The sequence below is a fragment of the Penicillium hordei genome (genome assembly GCF_028827395.1).
Source record: "Penicillium hordei strain IBT 12815 chromosome Unknown utg000002l_segment0_segment0, whole genome shotgun sequence".
Taxonomy (NCBI): Eukaryota; Fungi; Ascomycota; class Eurotiomycetes; order Eurotiales; family Aspergillaceae; genus Penicillium; species Penicillium hordei.
The window spans coordinates 3,758,637-3,778,691 of NW_026623143.1; the positions used below are offsets into that span (position 1 = coordinate 3,758,637).

The 20,055-nt window shown below is 50.6% G+C and overlaps 9 protein-coding genes across 9 annotated transcripts; 3 read left to right on the top strand and 6 right to left on the bottom strand.

Moving 5' to 3' along the window:
• Positions 1–1,535: 1,535 nt before the first annotated feature.
• N7537_004748 (DEAD/DEAH box helicase) lies at positions 1,536–3,623 on the bottom strand (the record flags this gene model as incomplete). The annotated part of the gene is made up of 1 exon (XM_056895805.1): positions 1,536–3,623. The coding sequence occupies one exon, from the start codon at positions 3,621–3,623 to the stop codon at positions 1,536–1,538; it is 2,088 nt and encodes a 695-aa protein (XP_056755553.1).
• Positions 3,624–4,440: 817 nt separating this feature from the next.
• Positions 4,441–5,686, bottom strand: N7537_004749 (uncharacterized protein; the record flags this gene model as incomplete). Its single annotated transcript, XM_056895806.1, has 8 exons — positions 4,441–4,628; positions 4,720–4,883; positions 4,939–5,002; positions 5,056–5,136; positions 5,187–5,290; positions 5,353–5,369; positions 5,437–5,514; positions 5,576–5,686. 8 exons carry the CDS (start codon positions 5,684–5,686, stop codon positions 4,441–4,443), a joined length of 807 nt encoding a protein of 268 aa, XP_056755554.1.
• A 250-nt stretch (positions 5,687–5,936) lies between these two features.
• Positions 5,937–6,613, top strand: N7537_004750 (mitochondrial 37S ribosomal protein uS13m; the record flags this gene model as incomplete). Its single annotated transcript, XM_056895807.1, has 4 exons — positions 5,937–5,939; positions 6,005–6,049; positions 6,117–6,383; positions 6,485–6,613. 4 exons carry the CDS (start codon positions 5,937–5,939, stop codon positions 6,527–6,529), a joined length of 360 nt encoding a protein of 119 aa, XP_056755555.1. The 3' UTR covers positions 6,530–6,613.
• Positions 6,614–6,881: 268 nt separating this feature from the next.
• N7537_004751 (WD repeat WDR12/YTM1 family ribosome biogenesis protein) lies at positions 6,882–8,417 on the bottom strand (the record flags this gene model as incomplete). The annotated part of the gene is made up of 2 exons (XM_056895808.1): positions 6,882–8,224; positions 8,291–8,417. 2 exons carry the CDS (start codon positions 8,415–8,417, stop codon positions 6,882–6,884), a joined length of 1,470 nt encoding a protein of 489 aa, XP_056755556.1.
• A 214-nt stretch (positions 8,418–8,631) lies between these two features.
• Positions 8,632–11,268, bottom strand: N7537_004752 (uncharacterized protein; the record flags this gene model as incomplete). The annotated part of the gene is made up of 3 exons (XM_056895809.1): positions 8,632–9,448; positions 9,516–11,047; positions 11,116–11,268. The coding sequence occupies 3 exons, from the start codon at positions 11,266–11,268 to the stop codon at positions 8,632–8,634; spliced, it is 2,502 nt and encodes an 833-aa protein (XP_056755557.1).
• Positions 11,269–12,092: 824 nt separating this feature from the next.
• On the top strand, positions 12,093–15,384 carry N7537_004753 (putative zinc metalloprotease; the record flags this gene model as incomplete). Its single annotated transcript, XM_056895810.1, has 3 exons — positions 12,093–12,987; positions 13,060–15,131; positions 15,193–15,384. 3 exons carry the CDS (start codon positions 12,093–12,095, stop codon positions 15,382–15,384), a joined length of 3,159 nt encoding a protein of 1,052 aa, XP_056755558.1.
• Positions 15,385–15,844: 460 nt separating this feature from the next.
• Positions 15,845–16,368, bottom strand: N7537_004754 (mitochondrial 54S ribosomal protein bL34m; the record flags this gene model as incomplete). Its single annotated transcript, XM_056895811.1, has 2 exons — positions 15,845–16,214; positions 16,292–16,368. The coding sequence occupies 2 exons, from the start codon at positions 16,366–16,368 to the stop codon at positions 15,845–15,847; spliced, it is 447 nt and encodes a 148-aa protein (XP_056755559.1).
• A 554-nt stretch (positions 16,369–16,922) lies between these two features.
• Positions 16,923–17,429, top strand: N7537_004755 (uncharacterized protein; the record flags this gene model as incomplete). Its single annotated transcript, XM_056895812.1, has 1 exon — positions 16,923–17,429. The coding sequence occupies one exon, from the start codon at positions 16,923–16,925 to the stop codon at positions 17,427–17,429; it is 507 nt and encodes a 168-aa protein (XP_056755560.1).
• Positions 17,430–17,710: 281 nt separating this feature from the next.
• Positions 17,711–19,337, bottom strand: N7537_004756 (zinc metalloprotease; the record flags this gene model as incomplete). The annotated part of the gene is made up of 5 exons (XM_056895813.1): positions 17,711–17,943; positions 17,997–18,189; positions 18,243–18,989; positions 19,051–19,233; positions 19,323–19,337. The coding sequence occupies 5 exons, from the start codon at positions 19,335–19,337 to the stop codon at positions 17,711–17,713; spliced, it is 1,371 nt and encodes a 456-aa protein (XP_056755561.1).
• Positions 19,338–20,055: the final 718 nt, after the last annotated feature.

Consider the following 20,055-nt stretch of genomic DNA (forward strand, 5'->3'; position numbering starts at 1 on the left):
TTGTATCTCTCGAACTAACCTAAGAGATGCCCATACCTCCTACTCTTAACCGGAACGAGCTAACAAAAGAAAGCGCGAGTTATTAGATCTAGATAAGAATCTAGTTAGGATACTAGAAAGCCGTAAATAGACTGCGCCAAAATCCACTAGTGGGTCGAGGCCCCGGACCAAAAACAGTGTCACTGAGTAATCAGTGAGCATCCAATGACCATTTATATAGTATCAGTCATTATGCACGTGACTGTTCTGAGCTCATCACTGACTCTGAGCTCGTGCTAAGATCTACTCTGAGAGCCCGAGTCGAGCGCCCTCATTAAAGCGGCGGCAGCCCAAATAGGAAATCCCCACCCACCAGGGAAAATTCGGTTCATATAGCTACATATACGTATAATGATCATCAGGATATTCAGCACGTTCACCTACAAAGTCAGCCTATTTACCCTACATCCTACATATACGTGAATCCTACTGCCACGATAAATTTGGAAACACTTTTTGAAATTGCATTGGATAAGAGAACTTTCCTTCTCGTGGCCATCTCAGGGCCGTTGGTTCGTTTTTTCCCCTCCCAATTCGAACCCGAGAATTCATAAGTATACCCATTCTTCCAGCGGCGACAGCGTCCTAGTCCCCGAGGTCCGAGAAAAATGATCAGAATAGACAAGGAAACGAGGCAAGGTGCTCCTATTCGGAGACAATCAGCCTCCACGGACCCGATAGCAGAGGACATGCAGTTGCAGGTCAAGCCAACGCCATACAGAATGCAAAGAATACCCATTTTTTGGTTTCGAAAAACACCAGTCGCGCCGTGAGATGTGACTGCGAGATAACTGGTATTCGACAAAGCCCGGAGAAAGAAAGCGCACGTTTGTGTTTTCGAAATTCGACTGCAGAACGCACGAGGGCAGCAACAGAAACAAATGTCCGCCATGAGATACCGACGCTGTAAAAAGTCTATGCTGCATATTATGAATGCAGCCATAACAACACCGAAGATGAATGCGAAGAGAAAAAGAAAACTTTTCGAGATGATGAAAAGTCATCAATCTCCGCTCGGCGCACGCGCGTCACTCGAACGTGTCCCTAGTGGGGATGCTCGAACATAAGGGGTATCTGACGAGAGCGGACATGGAAAAAAAAAAAAGACAACGCATTCTATGATGTTCATGCAGTTTCGATCATGGGTTGCCCGAAGAGAGTAGTGCCTCCCAGGAGCAAGAAAAGAAGACCGGACTGCGCGAATGCCTCGTATCCGTACAAAGCAATATTGAAAAGCCATGAATGGAATCAGCGAAGAGAGACATTAGAGGAACAACAAAGGAAACCAGATTAAAGCATACGCAAACGTGGAAAATATGAATCTAAAACAAGCATAAGAAAGTCGTGCAGTCATGACAAAGCCGTCCCTGAGAGATAGCACAGGTAGAAAAGATCTCAGGGACTCAATCTGATCGTATCCGTCAACGAGAGACAAAAGAAAATAAAGCAAGGGAGCCAATCAGACCCGAGGGCATCGTCAAAAGACCACGACTGATTTACCACCAGGAAGAGGGGCCAGAGGAGCCGGAGGGGTTGCCGTAGCTACCACCACCACCGTAGCCAGCACCACCACCACCGTAGGAGGGAGCAGCAGCACCGCCATAGCCGCCACCGTATGAGGGGGCAGCACCACCGGAGCCACCGTAGCCGCCGGCACCTCCAAAGCCGCCACCCATGCCGCCAGGGATACGACGCACGTCACGAGTAGCAGCAGCGCCACGGCCACGGCCACCACCACCACGGCCACGACCACTGAATCCGCTACCTTCACGGGCAATGCTCTCCAAGAAAGTGGGAACCTCCTGGTGGGCCTCCTTCAGGAGCTCGAGCAAGTCACGGACAACACCACGGTTGCCACGGTTGAAGAAAGCAGTGGCGATACCGGTGTTACCGGCACGACCAGTACGACCAATGCGGTGAACGTAGTCATCAATATCGGTGGGGAGATCGTAGTTGATGACATGGGTCACGTTAGGAATATCGAGACCACGGGCAGCAACGGCAGTAGCAACCAGAATGGGGCAGCGACCGTTACGGAAGAGTTCCAGAGCACGTTCACGCTCGCGCTGGGTACGATCACCGTGAATTGCGGTCGCAGGGAAGCGCTGGTTAATGAGGAAATCGGAGAGCGAGTCGGCCATACGCTTGGTCTCAACGAAAATCAGAGTCAGACCAGTGCTGCCGTGGGTGTGGAGAATGTCCAGCAGGACGGAGCGCTTATCGGCATCCTCGACATATTCGACCTTCTGGGTGATGTTCTCCGAAGTACTTCCGACACGACCAACGGACAAGAAGATGTAGTCCTTAAGGAAATCACGGGCAAGCATTTGGATATCGCGGGGGAAGGTGGCCGAGAACATGAGAGTCTGGCGGTTATCAACACTGGGCATGTCCTCACCCTCGACAATGCGGCGAATCTGGGGCTCGAAACCCATGTCCAGCATGCGATCAGCCTCGTCAAGAACAAGGTACTTGATGTTAGCCAGAGAGATACGGCCACGCTCAATCAGATCAACGAGACGACCGGGGGTGGCAACGAGGAGATCGCAACCACGCTCGATCTGACGAAGCTGGGAGCCGATGTCTGCACCACCGTACACGACACAGGGGCGAACCCACGAGCGGTAAGCGAACTTGCGGGCCTCCTCGAAGATCTGAGAGACCAGCTCACGAGTGGGAGCAAGAATGAGAGAGGTGGGGTAAGCCTTGCGCTGGCGGCCGTAGCTGAACTGACCACCACCACCACCCTGGGCAGGGGCGGCAGAAGGACCGTTCTGGAAAGCCTGAGAGAGGATAGGGAAAAGGAAACCACCAGTCTTTCCGGAACCGGTCTGGGCACAGGCCATAAGATCACGGCCGTTCATGACGATGGGGACCGAGTACTTTTGAACGGGGGTAGGAATGATATAGCTGGCAAGCTTGATGTTGGCGATCAGGTGGTCGTCCAGAGGGGGGTTAGTGAATTGGGTAACAGGCTCTGGGACATCATTTCCGGAGGCCTCAACGGGGATATCATCGTAGTTGGAGAAGTTGATTCCAGTCTGCTGCTTAGAGGGGTCGTTGGGCACTCCGAACAGCTCGCGCTCCAAGCGAGCATTGGCGGGACCGGGAACGTGCTTGCCGTCGCGCCACTGGCCATCGCCTGAGCCGCGAGCTTGCTGGGAGCCTCCACCACCGCTGTAGCTGCCGCCGCTGCTGCCACCACCGTAAGAGGATCCTGGGTTTCCGTAAGCATTGGGATTGAAGGGTCGGAGTTTTCCATCGGGAGTCCAGCTGGTCATACCGTTTGCGGGGCCACGAGGGCTGAAGTTGGGAGCGTTAGCGTTAGCCCAGTTGCCACCATCACTAGAAAATACAAAATCAGTTGTCGCTCCATAGGGCTCAGTCTCTTGGGTACTGTACCGAGGACCACCGAAGCCAGGGCCAGAAGGAGCGGCATCGACATTAGCACTGGGGCCGGGGCCGGGACCACGCTGGCGAAGGTGAGGAGGAATGTAGGCAGCACGGCCCACAGGGGCGTTACCCTGGGGGGCGTGCTGAGACTCGTTGAGGGAAAGGTTTCCCATTTGCAAACCGTCGGCCATTTTTGCGGTTGGAAATGTCTATTGTAGAGCAAGAGTTAGAAGCTGTCCGATGTCGATCGATGCAGGTGAACGATATTCCGTACAGTTTTTTTTTCTGCTTCACCGGAAATAATTCGTTGGTTGTAGATAAAGCGCAAGTGATCTGGAAAAGATACTTGCAAGGAATAAGAAACCCACGTAAAGTGTACCTTTAGAGAGAGAGAGAGAAGAGAGAGAGACGGTGAAAAGATCAAATCGCTTTTCTGTTTCAACTCGATAAAAAAAAAAAGATCGAGTGGCAAACAAGTAAAGCTCAGGAAAACCACAGAGAAGACGGAAAATGCAAATCTCCTGATTCTAAGAACTCTAGAGAGAAGAGAAAGAGAGAGAGAGAGAGTATTGAAAAAGGGATGATGGAGGGGGGTTGAATCAAGAGAGAAAGAGAACGGGTGGATGAGTCTGTGGGAAGGAGGCAACAAAAGTTGGAGAGTTTGGGGCGCTGTGTGGCTATTGGAGGTACCTCAGAGGAACCTAACTTTATAGTGTAAACAACTACCTACCAGAAGTACTCCCAAGGTATTTACCGCCACTGAAGAAATTTCCACTCGCCAGTTGCTGCTCGAAGGCGGTCTGGACGCCTTGTCTGACTAAGAGAGGTGTATGATTTTCCACCGGTCCACCTGGGCACCAAAGTATAGTTATCACCACCTACGTGACCAAGGTAACATGCACAGATGATCTATCAAGTTGTGATGATGAGAATCATCAAATATTGAAATCCAGGGATTTATGAGGCGAAAACTCAAAAAATAATGTATAATTGATTTAACATCATCCTTTATGCATCGTACTGTTCTTTCTCTTGCTGTTGCTGCTGGCCTCGTCGACGCGCAATCCAGATACCCACAACGGCGACCAGAACGAAGAAAATCACGGCCGGCTGCAGGGAGTAAGATGGCGTGGCGGTCTCGGGAGCATCGGGGGCATCGGGAGCTTTGTCGGTGACACCCGGCTCTTGGTCGAGTTCTTAAGATTTCCAAGATCATCAGCCACTTCTGACCAGCAGCAGAGAAAATATCGCGCAGACAGTCACCTGTCTAGAGCTCATCGCGGCTACCTTTGTCCTCGGTCTCGGGCTCAAGCTCGAGCTCACCGCTCTTCACAATCTTAACAGCCAGCTTGGGCTTGTCGCCGGGTCCCTTGGGAACGTTTTGGATCTTGTCGACAATCTCGTAGCCCTCGAGGACTTCGCCGAAGACGACATGGCGGCCATCGAGCCAACTGCGCGGTTCCAGTCAGTTACTGCACCAAAAAATTTATTGTAGGAGATACGAACGAGGTGACAGCGGTGGTGATGAAGAACTGAGAGCCGTTGGTGTCCTTGCCGGCGTTGGCCATGCCTAAGGATGGTTAGATTCCTCTGAGATCGAATTAAAGGAGTCAAAATGCCTACTCAGTTGACCCTTCTTGGTGTGACGCAGCTTGAAGTTCTCATCCTTGAACTTGTTGCCGTATATCGACTTTCCGCCGGTGCCTATAAACACTTAGTATCATGTAATCTAACATCTTCGCAGGTTCACAAACCATCGCCCTTGGTGAAGTCACCACCCTGAATCATGAAATCCTTGATAACACGGTGGAAAGTAGAGTCCTGGTAACCAAAGCCCTTCTCGCCGGTAGCCAAAGCGCTAGAAGTGGGTTAGCATCCAGGATAAATGTTGGATACCTTGAGGTAGCAAGTTCACTATACCGGAAGTTCTCAGTGGTCTATAGAAATAATTGTGTTAGCAATAATTATCAATTGCTGATTCCATGGGGATATAGTTCAACGAACCTCAGGAACGGTCTTGCCGTACAAGCCCATCACAATGCGACCAAGGGACTCATCTCCATGCTGAATATCGAAGTAGACCTATCACCAAAAATAAGTATCGCTTGCATATAGATCTAGCTAGAACATCAATGTCAATCACCTTGGACGTAATCTTGGGACCGCGAGGCTGCTTAGCCTCTTCGGCCTGAACCAGCGCAAAGCCGACGGCGAAAACCAAAAAAAGGGACACAAAAAGGTTCCGGAAATACATGCTTGCTAATTGACACTGCTCTGGTGGGATACAGCGAAAGAGGGAAGATAGAACCTTTAGGGGGAGGGAGAAGAAGGCCAGCTTGCAATGGCGTGCGGAGAATAGACATGTTAGTGCCGTGAAATTAAGGCACCAATCTACTTCGGAAAAACGTTGACGTTGACGGAGGATTTCTCCCGGAGTTCGACGAGAGCAATAATTGACGGCTCCATACGATTGTCAGGACACCAGCCAGCCAACACAGATTAAGATGGTATGATAGCCACCTTCAAGATCCAATCTACCCTATCAAATAAAAACTCCGCTAATAACGCTTAGGTTTTCATCCTCGGTGTCAATTTCCCCGAGCGGAACCTGCTCAAGGCAAGCCAACCCTCACAATAGCGCCCGCAACCTCGATATCCCAACTAACATGCATTGAACACTATAGAAGTCTCTTGAGACCTTCTTCGGAATTGGCAACAACAGCTCCGGCCGCCTCATGTCCCGCTTCAACATCCACCCGACCTGCCGCGTCGGCGAGCTAGCCAATAAGCAGGTCCTCGACCTCACAGCTGTGCTGTCCGATATGAAAATCGAGAACGATCTGCGCAGAGAAGTTCTGAATGATATCAAGCGCATGAAAGAGACCGGAACTTACCGCGGCCGACGTCATGCGCTGGGTTTGCCTGTGAGGGGACAGCGGACACGGACTCAAGTGGGTTTCCCTATTTCTCCCAGTGCTCTCTTAATATCTCAGCTCGCGCTGCTGCATCCCAAAAACGCTATGCAAGTTCATGGCTAACGAATTCTCAATAGATCAAAACTCCTGTCAAATTGAACCGCATGGAGCGCAGACTATAAACTTGGTGGTGCCGTGTTCGATTGTTACTTTTATGGGATTGTCTCACTATTTTGCGCAAGAGGCATGGGCTTGGCGTTTTATTGATTCATGGCACTCGATTTCTGCCAGTTTGTATGTGAATGGAACCCCTCTGTGGATGTATTATAGGCTAGGCATAAACCTGGGGTGAATGGAAGCTTCAAAACAAAAATATATGTACGGCAAAGTCGTAGTAACTGTCAGGTGCAGTCTGATATATATCCAATTCCGAGCTAAAGATATACGCGAAGATGGAAAAGTAAGCAGAAAAAAATGTGTAAGTCTAAACTTTTGCCCTCAACCAAGTGTTAAACGCCAGGCCCATATGTGCACTCATGCCTTTGAAGACAGCACGCCTTCGCCGCGGTTGATCTGGATCCGCTTATCCTCACCCGCGCTGACAATGCCTACCGTCTTGTCCCAGCACACGCTGAACACCTTGACACCTTCACCGCCAACCCGCTTGCTATCCGACTTGCCCTCCTCCTCGAGGCTCTTCCGGGTAATCGAGTAAACGCTCTCACCAACAACACCTTCCTTATCGGTCTTGGTGGACCGGATATCCCAAATTCTGCATGTGCCGTCGTGGCTACCGCTAATGAGACCATATGTGCTGTGAGGGTCACGGGCCAAGCTGACAACAGCGTTGGTGTGGCCTCGGAGAGTCATGGCAGCCACAGTCGTGGCAGATGCGCGGGGGTCAATCAGAGTGATATGGCGGGCAGCAGTACCGGCAGCCAAGAGGCTGAGTTCGGGGAGGTGCTCGAGGGAGAGGAGCGAGTGTGATGTGGTGCGAGTATCAACCAGAGAACCAGTGACCAAATCCCAAGTGCGCAGGGAGTGGTCCCATGAGGCCGAGTAACCAACGGTAGCATCTTTTCCGTCGAAAATAGCAGCAGAGACAGGTGCGGTGTGAGCTGACAAAAGAGTCAGAGGACCACGCTGAGGTGTGGTGACGGATGTGTTCAGCTTGCGGCGCTTCGTGTTCCGAGCATTGCTGGAAGGAAGCAAGCTCTCAGGTGCTGCCGGAGAATCAGCCTTCTTAGTTGACCAGAATCCAACGGTATTGTCTGCAGAACCAGTCAATAGACGGTTGGACTTGGCATGAACTGCTAGTGACTCAATTCCAGCCTTGTGACCGTACAGCTCCAGCTGAGGAGAAATCTTTCCAGTGAAACCACCTTCACCCTCGGTATACTTCCACAATCGGACCGTGCGATCAAGACCTGCCGAGGCGATCTGGTTCGGGGAAACGAACTTGGCGGCTCTGATAGAGGCGGTGTGGCCACCCTCGGCGGCGGCAGGAGAGGTCGCAAGAGTCTCAGACGACATGTTCCAGATGCGAAGCAGACCATCATAGCTTCCTGATAGGATTCTTTCCTGGCCCTTGGTGAAAGTCGCACCTGAGGCCCAGGATGCAGCAGGTGAAGTCGTGGAAAGGACGTCTGTTGCGCTAACCCAGTCATCGTGCTGGAACGAGGCGATGTGCAGGGGCGGGATCAGGGCTCGAACATATTCAATCTCGAGGGTCGTCTCAGCAGAGATGCCGTTATCGACCAAATATTCATCAATCGAGGTCCGCAAAAAAGTTCCATTGATCAAAAACTCAAATGGAATGGGCTTTTCGCTTGAAAGAAGGTTGTTCACAAGTGTCGACAGCGCATATCGTCGAAGTCCTTTTAGAGGAAGAGTTAGTGCTTGATACTACCATTTATGATTTTTGATCGGCAATGGGTTCTCACCAGTAGGAACAAGAATTGGGCCGGTGCTTTCAGGCAGAGCAATATCCTCCTGTTGGCTGATAAGCTGCACTCGAACTTGTCTCAGCGCAGACTCTGCTGCAGCAGAAGTGGCCAAATCTTCACTCATTGTAAAATTGTTAGTTTGCTACCGATGTTGCAGATGGAATCTTTTTTGGTGGCTGTCGCATTTTCGGCGGGTGAGAAAAAATACGGTGACCCGTGCGGCACACTTGCGCAGAGCGCGGAGATGGCTCCACTCGGTCTACATAGTTGATTGCATTACACTGCAGCTTTAACATATATCTGGTCAATAAATTGTATTTCTATTGGGCGGGTTGCGTTTATCCTCTGGGCGCTTTTCGAATGTCTGAAATAGCACGTCGCCGGTAATCAGACTCTGCAAACAAGGCCTCGATCAGGTCAATCACTTCCTCAGCAGAGAACTCCAAGCTCAGCTCGCCTTCGAGCCAAAGGAATTTGATATCGGCGAGGGAGCTCTCCAGAATATTGATCATATATTGGAAACGGAGCCAGCTCGGGACGTAGATGGCAGTGACGGGCAATGCCTCGGCATCACCATGTGTTTCGGGAATGAAGAGGTCCTCCAATTTGGAGAGTTGGTTACAGAAGGAGACCAGTTGCCGTGACTGATCCTCCGAGATATCACCCAAATCTTCGATGTCAATGACCACCTTGTTGATCACGGTAGACAAGAGAGATCCAACTGATTGAAGCAGTGCAGAATGAGACAGTATGGGTTGCCATTCTTTGTAAACATCGCGAATCCGATCGACAGTTGCACTAACAGAATTCTCACAGTCTGCTTGGAATGGCTGCTCAGAGCATTGCCCAAATCCTTGGGCTCCATCAAGCAGATCTGTGACGATGGTGCGCTGCGTCTGCATCTCTTTGCCATATGCAAGTTTGCCAAATTTCTCCAAAGCTTCAACATCGGGCTGAAGCCGGGAGAGTTCATGTTCCTCGGCCAGTTTCCGGATTTCATCGGCCAGGTACAAACTATCATTATAAAGGTACATCTGCCCTGAAGTAAGCTTCAGTGAGTAGAATGTGGAGGAGGTAGCTTTGAACATGGCCAAGATCAAGGTTGGCAGCGCAAGAAGACCAGCACCAGAAGAGGCGACGCGGGAATTGGCATGGCTGAGCTCTAGTTAGTTGGATGCAGAAAAAAAGCCGAAGAAGGCATGAGCAGGATAGTATCACTTACGCAGGCTGCAAAATATCCTTTGAATCGGTAACTTGCTGCTGAACAACACCAAGAACAGACTCAGGGATATCGGTGATAGTGAAGACTTCCTTCAGGGTGACCTCTTTTGGTGATACGAATGCAGTTGAATTCTTCTTTTCGGTTTGGTTTTTTGCTGCTGTGCTCTGGGACTGCGAAGGCTTATTATCGACTTGATGGTCATCTTCATCTTCATCCCCCCAGCCCCAGGCATCATCAGCATCATCGTCTGCCGTAGAAGCAGCTGCCTGTAGTTTGGCCAGATCGGGAGTCTCCTCGATGTCCTCGTCATCAAGACCCCACGCACTAACGTCTTCTTCTTCCTCGGGCTTTGCTGTTTCTACCTTCTTAGGCTCATCTTCTTTATCGTCATCCCAATCCGCGTCCCAGTCATCATTGCCGGCGTTCTCCAATAAAGCACCCTCAGCTTGGGAAACCTTTTCCTTTTCAATTCGTTCGACCTGTTTCGTTGTCCCCTGACTGGCGGCAAGGACTTTGCGAACGCTATCGAGCGAGTCGACTCTACGCCGAGTCAACCATAGGCGTGGAGCTTGGTTAACCCACGAGACCAGTTCTTCTTGGCCAGTCCAACCCCAAGACTCTGTCTGCTTGGTGAACTCTAAAACATGGTTCAAGACGTTCTCAAACTCGGCGAGGCCACCTAGATCGGTGGGAATAGCAGAGGATAGCCACTCAGAGATCGCCTTTGAGGAAATAGTCACAATGAACGATTCGGAAAAAGTTGCGGACACCGATGACGGCAAATTTTGTCGCAAGTAGCCCAAAACGCTGGAAAGGCGATCCAAGGTCTCCAGTGCGGTAGCCTTTGAGGCCACAGGCTCAATGCGAATGTTGGTCTCCGTCACCACCACACCATGGCTGGTTCCATCAGGGTGAGGTAGCAAGATCGGATTTACGATCGCAGACAAGAGATCCTTTTGTAGTTTCTCAATGGCAGATCTAAGTATATTCAGTCGGGCCAACGACGTAATGGTGCTCTCAAGAGAATCTGCATCTGCATCTCCGCTGGAGACATGAAATTCGCCCTGTTGTCGGTCAACTTTCAATTGTTCAGCCCAACGCGAACGAAGCGCCTCGGCAATCTCCGATCGCAGCAGCGACACCTCATCAGAGAGTATACCCATAACATTTGTGTTGGCAAAGAAGGCATCCTTTCCAACGGCTGCGTCGGTGGACTCCAATCGCTCAATGGCGGTGGTGATCTGGCCACTTCTGAGGGCAGCTCGCCCTGTTTCCAGCTGCTGACACAAACGGTGCACTTCCTCGAGGGTACCCGCTACGGCCTGATTGAAGGCAATCTCCGTCTCAACCAAGGCGACTTTCGCCCTCGCATCCTCAACCTTCGCCTGCAGGGGTTCTGTATGCTCATGCTGCGCGACTATTTCTCGCGCAGTCAATCTTGAGCGTTCTATATCTGCATGAAGTTGTTTCGCTTGGATAATCCAGTCGTCGGCATCGAAGGTGTTCTCGCGACTCAAGGAGCTAATCTCATTCTAATTAAGTAAAGAAGCGCTGGTCAGTAATCGTCGACGTGCATAGATAGACATTGGAAATTCCGTACCTCTACCTGCTCGCGCGCCTTCGAGATAAGCTCGAGTTCCTTGGCGAGAGCAGCTGCTGGAAACTTACCAGCAACTACACTCTCCTCGGGATACGTGCCCTCAGTGACGAAGCCTAGTACTGCCTGGCACAGCTTCTCGGTATTTCCTCCCATGATGCCAACTTTCCCGGAATGAAGCATGAATCGTCAGGGAACACAAGGTTCGGAGCTTCGGAGATACAAAGTGTAGATGCACATGTAAAGGAAGAGTCGAGCTGTCAACAACTCGTGACTTCCAAGGTTTGGGCGTCACCGCCCCCACGTGGTGTATGCTGTATGTTTTCGCTCTAGATCTATAAATTTTACTAGAAGTTAAAAAGACTATATATCCTTTGAATATTATTAGTTTCAAAGAATTCGAAATCTAATATTTCTTTGTTATATAAATTCTTTCAGGTTTCCGCTTTGTAAGGAAAACCGGAGACTGAGGTCTTCCCCAAACTTTGAAAATTCCGGGTCCAACACACTTTTGAAGACATCTCAGACTCACCGTGTCTCGAATTCTCCCCCTGAGTCGGAGAACGTGTTTTCTGTAAGTCAATGTGAATTGAGTTCTTAGTTCTTATTGCCTATGGAGGAGTATCAAGTGTCTATCCCCAAATTTCTCCTCGTCACCCCACCTATGTCACTTATCCTTGTCGATATGTCGCAGGTCTGCTCCATATGTTCTTTCAGAACATGTTTTGGAAGAAATATGCTTGTTGCTGCTTTTATTTCCATCTTATTCGAACCCAGCTTGGTGTGAATATTCTTCTCTCATCCGAGTTGTGGCTGTCACACTTGTTATCAGACTATTCCTTGGCCATCCATCGTGAACGTGCTTATGTGCTCGCGGCTATATCGAATTCCGAGTGAATGGACAAGAATTGCTAACGAAAATAACCAGACTGTCAAGCTTACGGCGAAATATCTTCACTGGGTCTGTCCCATTGATCAATATGTCGCCCTCGGTGCAGAATAGTCACTTCAAATTGCTACAGCAGTTCAAGCCTGATTACTCGCCGAGCGAGTTCACTCAGTATGAATCACAGCGCACCGGCATGAGAGTGGTCGTTATCGATCAGCCGGGTCCCAAAGTGAACGGTTACTTTGTGCTTGCTACAGAAATCCACGATGATTCGGGTGCTCCTCATACTCTGGAGCACTTGTGCTTCATGGGTTCCCGCAATTACCGCTACAAGGGCTTCTTGGACAAGCTGGCTACCCGCGTGTACTCCAGCACCAATGCCTGGACCGCAACTGATCACACCGCATACACGCTGGATACCGCAGGCTGGGAAGGCTTTGCTCGGATCTTGCCAGTCTACCTGGAGCATGTAATTGCTCCTACCCTTACTGATGAAGGCTGCTACACTGAAGTTCACCACGTCGATGGCTCTGGAAATGATGCCGGTGTCGTGTATTCTGAGATGCAGGGTGTGCAGAACAATGCTGCTGAGCTAATCGACCTGGCAGCCCGGCGATTGACCTACCCGCCTGGTGTGGGCTTCCGCTACGAGACAGGAGGTATGATGGAACAGCTTCGGGTCTTGCCCGCGGAACGAATTCGCGAGTTCCACCGTGAGATGTATCAGCCCAAGAACCTGTGCCTGATCCTCACAGGAGAAGTCGACCAGGAAAACATGCTGGATATCCTAGATAAGTTCGAAGACACTATCTTGGATGTCATTCCTAGCCCAGAGGCACCATTCAAGAGACCTTGGGTGGATTCCAAGCAGGCTCCCTATTTGGAGAAGTCCGTTATTCAGAAGGTCGAGTTCCCGGAGGAAGATGAATCATTCGGTGAAATCGAAATTCGATTCATGGGACCAGACTGCACTGATACCGTCCTATGTAAGATGCAACCCCCACCCCAACAACAACAACAACAACAACATTTGAGATAAAATACTTACAGGATCATAGCTGGGGCTCTTAATGTGTCCCTTTTGTACCTGGCTGGTTCATCTGCAGCTCTGTTAGAGAACATCATTGTTGAGAAAGAACAGCTCGCCAGCGCCGTCTACTACGCAACTGAGGACCACCCTAGCATGGAGGTTCGTTTCACGTTGACCAGCGTGGAAACAGAGAAGTTGGAGAGCGTCGAGAAGAGATTCTTTGAGATCCTCCAAGATGCCATGGCCAAGAAACTGGATCTGAAGTACTTGAAAGAGTGTATCGCCCGGCAGCGCCGAACCTGGAAGTTCTCGACTGAGTCTTCTGCCTCTTCGTTCGCAGAGTATGTTATCTCTGATTTCCTGTTCGGAAAGCGCGATGGCTCGACCTTGATAGATGTCGCAACTCTGAAGGAATATGATGTCCTTGAGACCTGGTCCGAGGACCAGTGGCGCTCTTTCATCAAGAAATGGATCTCGGATGCGGCCCATGTCACTATTCTGGGTATCCCATCCCAGAAGATGTCCACCACACTGAAAAAGGACGAGGAGGACCGGGCCGCTGCACAGAAGGAGCGTCTCGGTGAGAAGGGCCTCAAGGAGCTTGCCGACAAACTCGAAAAGGCCAAGGCAGAGAATGACAAGGAGATTCCTCAGGATTTGCTGGAAAAGTTCGCTATCCCCGGAACCGAGTCAATCCACTTCATGGAGACCAGTACGGCTCGTTCAGGTGCTGCCCTGAAGGCTGGACGCCCCGACAACAAGATCCAACCCCTCGTTGATGCCGACAAGTCTGACCAGTCCCTTTTCATCCACTTCGAGCACATCCCCAGTAGCTTTGTTCAGCTTTCAGTTCTAATCTCCGCTGATTCAGTGCCCGTTCAGTTGCGCCCATTGCTGTCCATATACACCGAAGCGTTCTTCAACATTCCGGTGCAGCGTGATGGCAAGACAATTGAATTTGAGCAGGTCGTAGTGGAATTAGAGAGAGACACTGTCGGATACTCGATGGAGACTGCTCGCGGTCTTGGAAACTCGGAGATGCTCCGTATCTCCTTCCAGGTCGAGCTGGAGAAGTATGCGAACGCCGTCGCCTGGCTGCAGGAGCTGTGCTGGAAGTCCGTCTTCGATGTGGAGAGACTCCGCGCTATCAACTCCCGTCTCTTGGCCGATGTGCCCGACTCTAAGCGCAGTGGTGACGACATGCTTGCTGCTGTACATGTGATGGTTCACTACGCAGACGAGTCGATCACCCGTGCTCGTTCCACTTTGGTGAAGGCTCGTTACCTCAAGCGCGTCAAGCGTCTGCTCGCTGAGAAGCCCGAGGAAATTGTGAGCCGCATGGAGGAAATCCGCAAGTTGCTCTTCCAGCCCGACAACGTGCGCATCATTGTCATTGCCGACCTCGAGAAACTCCAGAACCCCGTCTCAGCCTGGAAGCCCTTCGCCGAGACCTTAGGCACCAGCACTGAGTTGCGGCCTATCACTGACCGGCGATCCCAGCTGAGCGATGCCGGCAAGAACATTGGCGGCAAGTCTTACATTGTCCCCATGCCGACTGTGGACTCGTCTTTCGCCTACGCCACTGCCCGTGGTCTGGATTCGTACGATTCCCCGGATCTGCCTGCCCTACTGGTCGCGATTTCATACATGAACGCTGTCGAGGGTCCCCTCTGGGTTGCAGTCCGCGGCACTGGTCTGGCGTATGGCACTAACTTCAGTTACAACATCGACACTGGCTTTGTCAACTTCGATGTGTACCGGTCGCCGAACTCGCACAAGGCGTTCGAGTCTAGCAAGCAGATTGTTGAGAACTACCTGTCTGGTGCTACGCCTTTCGATCCTTTGATGCTGGAAGGTGCTATCAGCAGCATCGTGGTCAACTATGCCAATGAGCAGATGACTGCCGCCAATGCTGCCCAGGGCAGTTTCATCCGCCAGGTCGTGCGCAACTTGCCCAGCGACTATAAGGAGAAGATGCTCAAGAATGTGCGTGCTATCACCACTGACCAGATCAAGGGTGCTCTGCGTGAGATTATCTTGCCGTTGTTTGATCCCAAAACTGCAAACCTGGTTGTCACCTGCGCGACAGTGTTGGAAGATGTGAGTTGTTCCCCAATTTCCACTTTGCGGATATGGATTGCTAACTTTTGATTGCGAATAGACTATCAAGCAAGGCTTCGAAACTTCTGGCTTCACCCCCACAGTTCAGCCTCTTAAGGAATTCGAAGATGACTATGGTCTGAAGCTTGGCGACGAGGAAGAAGATGAGGACGAAGACGAAGACGACGAATATGATGACGAGGACTCCGAGACCGGATCGGAGGATAGCGAGGACGAAAACAACGATGAGTGATATGTTTGACGAACGATCTATACATGGGTAGCGAGGTAGATCACATAGACGGACTTGTGGTGTCAAGAGACTCTACCTAGCCTAGACAGTGATTAATTTACTCTTTTACTTGCTGCAAACTAGCCGCAAATCCCAAGATCTCGACTGAAACATACAAAGCTGAAAAATTCGCACTATATGAAATGTAGTCTCACACATCCTCCGGAGAGGTAAATATGGTACACACCAGACAAGACCCGCCAGCAACTGTCTTACCTGGACCCGGATCCAATCTTGAAGACTATAATAGTTCCAAAATGGATAAATCGGTGATTGTTCCCCTAATTTCTACCCACCATTGCCGTGAGACGAGATGGATTCCTATCAATTCAACCCACCCCGTGACCTCCATGGTACAAATCCCGTCCTATTCCCCGACAACCCCCGAACGACTTAAATATCGGTGCCAAAACGAATAAAATCACCAACTCAACTCCTTCCGACCCTTAAGAGTCCTCCGGATAAGAGTCTTACGCCCATTCCTGTCCTTCTTGCGCGCCAGGTATCCATGGCGGCGCTTCTGGACCCGTCGTGACGGACGGAACGTCACACGTCGCACGCCTAGGGAGGCACTTGCGGAGAACGAGCGGGACTGCGAGGGGGCCTTCTGGGGGAGGAGTGAGGACAAGGGTGAGAAGGCGGAGGCAGTTGCGGTTGTGGTTGGCGAGGAGAGGCGAGCACCGAGTGTTCGCGAGGGTTGGAAGCGGGTTGGCGTGGAGAGGAGGGAGGAGAAGGATCGGGATGAGAGCATTGTGGAGGGTGTGCTTGATTGTTGCGGGATTTGGGCGAATCTGTTTCCGAGTGGAGTAGAGTGTTAGCTTGTCTGGTTGGTTTCGAGACTGGAAAGGTTGTTGGCTGCTTTGCGTACCTGTTCATCGGGGTTCGCATGGCCGATGTGGTAGCCCGGAAGGTTGAGGGCACGGCCCTGGCGCGGAGACAGAACATTTTGAGGACCCTGGCTCTGTTTGGAGGGCGATTGAGGTGGGGTGGGAGCTTTTGGAGTTGGAGATCGAGTGAAGCCTGTTAGACAAGACGCGGAGTCGGAAGACAGAAAATTAAGCGCGGAGCCGCTGGCACGGACCCGCCTACAGATGAATGGCTACAATAATGTACAGATTAATTACTTAGGATATATAGAGGATAGGATTAGGTTGGTTTTAATTGTAAGATCTATCTAAAATCCTGTAACTACTATATAACTACGTTCGTTTAGCTGTCAATAAATATCCAACTATAGTTGCAGCGCATCCCGTTAAGAAGACCTACCCGATCGGGACTAGCGTCACCGAACTTTTTTGATCTCGAGATGCCAAATGCTCAACGTCGCTCGTACAACTCTCCGTCTTGCTCGCAAGTCACACTGAACTTGAGAGAAACTCTATTGCCAAATCTGTCAAACCAACCACCGGGCAAGACCACTCCATAATCGCCGCCCCCACCACCCCTCAGCCTCAAAAAACCACCCTCTAAACCCGGCGAAGAATACAAATCCCACCAAAATGGCAACCCAAGGTCCCCAGGCTCTCCCCCCAGTCACAGTGCAAGCCACACAGGCCATCAGCCAGTCCGCAGCGCATGAATTCCTAGCCGCCTACCTGGACCGCGCCGCGACAGACCCATCTCTGCAACCCAATGCCAGCATCAGCGAGCACGGCCCCGTCTCACGGACAACCGCCGCAGCGCCGAACCTGATCCTCCACAACCTGAAGCGCGTGCAAGCGGGTCTAGCCGGCGAGCTCCTCGGTCGCGATCTGACTGTCGCGAAGCAGAACCCCGGAGAAGATTATTTGGATGTTGCTGCGGGTATTCCGCAGACCAACAACCACGAGCAACTGGACGATAGCAATGATCTTGTCATGAATGGCGCTGAGTTTGGTACGGAGGCTGAAGCTTTCGCGGATCAGGACGCCGGTATCGATAAGGAGGAGCGCAAGCGCAAGAAGAAGGAGAGACGGTTGGCGGAGAAGAAGGGTAAGGCCCAGGCGAAGGCTGAGGAATCCGATTGAGAGTGTGGTGTGGGTATATATTTGGTTGTGGGCGTTGCTGCATTGGGTCGGAGTCTCTTTTCTTTCCATTCGTTCTATTGCTCTATTACTCTGGGCTGGGTGTGGATTTTGGACGTACAAAAGTGTCTTTTAAAGTTTAGACGGATTGCTACAATCCAATACATAATGGAACATTTCCAAGCCTCGCTCTTTCTCCTCGAGATTGGTGCCCCAACATGTCACTGGCACAAAAAAACCATCTCCATATCATATGAAAATCGCCAACATAACATGCTTCCGGTTTACAGCTCGCGGTCCGCGGCCTTAACGGGCTTTTCATTGTCCTCCTCCTTGCTGCTGGTGACCTTTCCACCCTTCCAGCCAAGCGCAGCGAGACGCTCGGTGAGGATGGGGTGGGAGTAGTGGTAGCTAGCATAAATCGGATCGGCATCCATAGTGCTGAGGTTCTGGATCTGGAGCTTCAGGAGCGAGGAAGCGAGCTTGTCGGAGTAACCAAGTTTCTGGGCAAATTCATCTGTGGAACACTATTAGTATATGAGCGTATCGGATAGATCGAACGGAACATACCGGCCTCGAATTCGAACTTGCGGCTGAGGATGTTCATGAGAAGCTTCACGACAGCATCCATAGGAGCCAGGGCGTCGGAGAAGAGCAGGAAACCAATCATAATAGGCTGTTCCTTAACAAATCCGAAGGACTGGTACAGCGACTTATTGTTAACAAAGACAGAGAAGAGAGCGAAGATGTAGAACATGTGGGCCTAGAGTACATAGTCAGTGATAATTCGCTAAAGGCAACTGGGCAAATTCGTACCTGGGCAATGCCGAACAACTTGGTGGTGTGGCTGAGGCTCCAGTGGCCAAGCTCATGGCCCAGCACAGCAACAACCTCCTCAGGCTCAGTTTTCTCAATCAGAGTGTCGTAGATGACAATGTGCTTCTTCCATGGCAGACCATAGAAGTAGGCATTGCTGTGGGCACTGCGCTTGCTGCCGTCAATGACATGCAGCTCGGAGAGAGGGAACTCGAGTCTCTTGGCCAGGTTCTCGACGCCAGTCTTGAGTTCACCGGGCTGAAGAGGCGAGAGTTTGTTGAACAGAGGCAGAATGGCAATGGGGTATATAGTAATGGCGAAGACCTGGAGGAAGACACCGAAGAGCCAGAGGTAGTAGTAGAACGAGCTGTCAAACTTCTGCACAATCTTAAGGATGGCACTGATGATGGGGGCTCCCAAAACAATTCCAAGCATCTGACCCTTGAGCATATCCGTAATCCAAAGCTTAACCGTCTGCTTGTTGAAACCGAACTTCTCCTCGAGCACAAACGTGTTGTAGTACGAGACGGGCAGCGAGAGGACAGTGCTTAGAATGTTGAAACCGAAGAAGAATACCAATGTTTGACAGATTTCGCCTTGGAACCGACCGGGGAGGTACCGAGCCAGCACCAGACCGCTGAGGCCCCAGATCTTGGGGAGGACATCGCCGTAGATGAATGCAAGGTTTTGGATTTGACCGTAAAGACCGGAAACGAAGCTGAACTTGGCCTTTGCGCGACCGTATGCCTGTCATTATGTTCCAATAAGCCTCTGGATATAGTATAATGCTGCGTCATCGGTTTCATACCTGACTCTGGTCGAAGACCTTCTGGCTAACCTCCCCTGCGAGAACCTGGGGAGGCTTCGTGCGTTGCAAAAACTTATACTGCCGAAGTGAGAGGAAACCTTCAAGGACGAACTGGCCCAGTGAGAAGCCCACAAGCACGTTCTTCCATGGAAAGAGCGGGCGATCGAGCAAGCGAGCCAATTGCTGGAGGGAGATGGTTATTAGCGACGTGTCCACGGTGGAAAGCAAATTCACCTTGTAAACATGATGGTATCTCAATCAAATCAACTTACCTCGAGGATATACATGATTGAAATCGCGCAACTAGGCGAAGAAAGAGGATGTTGTTCAAGGCAGAAGTTGCTACTTTGTTATTATCGGCAGCCTTAGTCAGATATCATGCATGACGGGCATTATATGGGGCCGGACGCAACGTCGATCTCAGGAATTAAACCTATTAACTATAGAGACTCATTAATTCCGGGTAAGTATCTAAATTGCGAGACGAGTAATTAATAGCAGTTCATTGGATTTTAGTCTACCAATATTCCAATGTAAATAACTTGTACCGATGCCATTTGTTGAAGTCCTCAAGGATGCTATAGCGGCCGAGGAGAATAACGCTCAAATATTGTATATCCATTTATATATCCATTCTCTTGGTGTCGCTTGGGTCTCTCTGGATATGGAATACCAAGTGTCTGAGAGTGCATGGTTTTCCCTTTGCGAGATAATACGAGTGGTCGTACTCCGAGTCGTGAAATATATATGTCGTACATCCGACATGCGGACTATATAGTAAAAGCCTCTACCCTCGTTTTCAGTCTTTTTTTAAAATTTTAAAATTTTTAGTTCTATCAGACGAAGAGTCCATCTGTAAATCGATTAAACATGCAGATGCTCCTAAATTGTGCCGGCCCTAATTTCCCTGCATTTTAAACCACAGACCTGTATAGGCCTATCTACATAAGATCCGATGATGCAGACAAAAAAAAAGAGCAATGAACAGGAAACCTCTTGAAAACA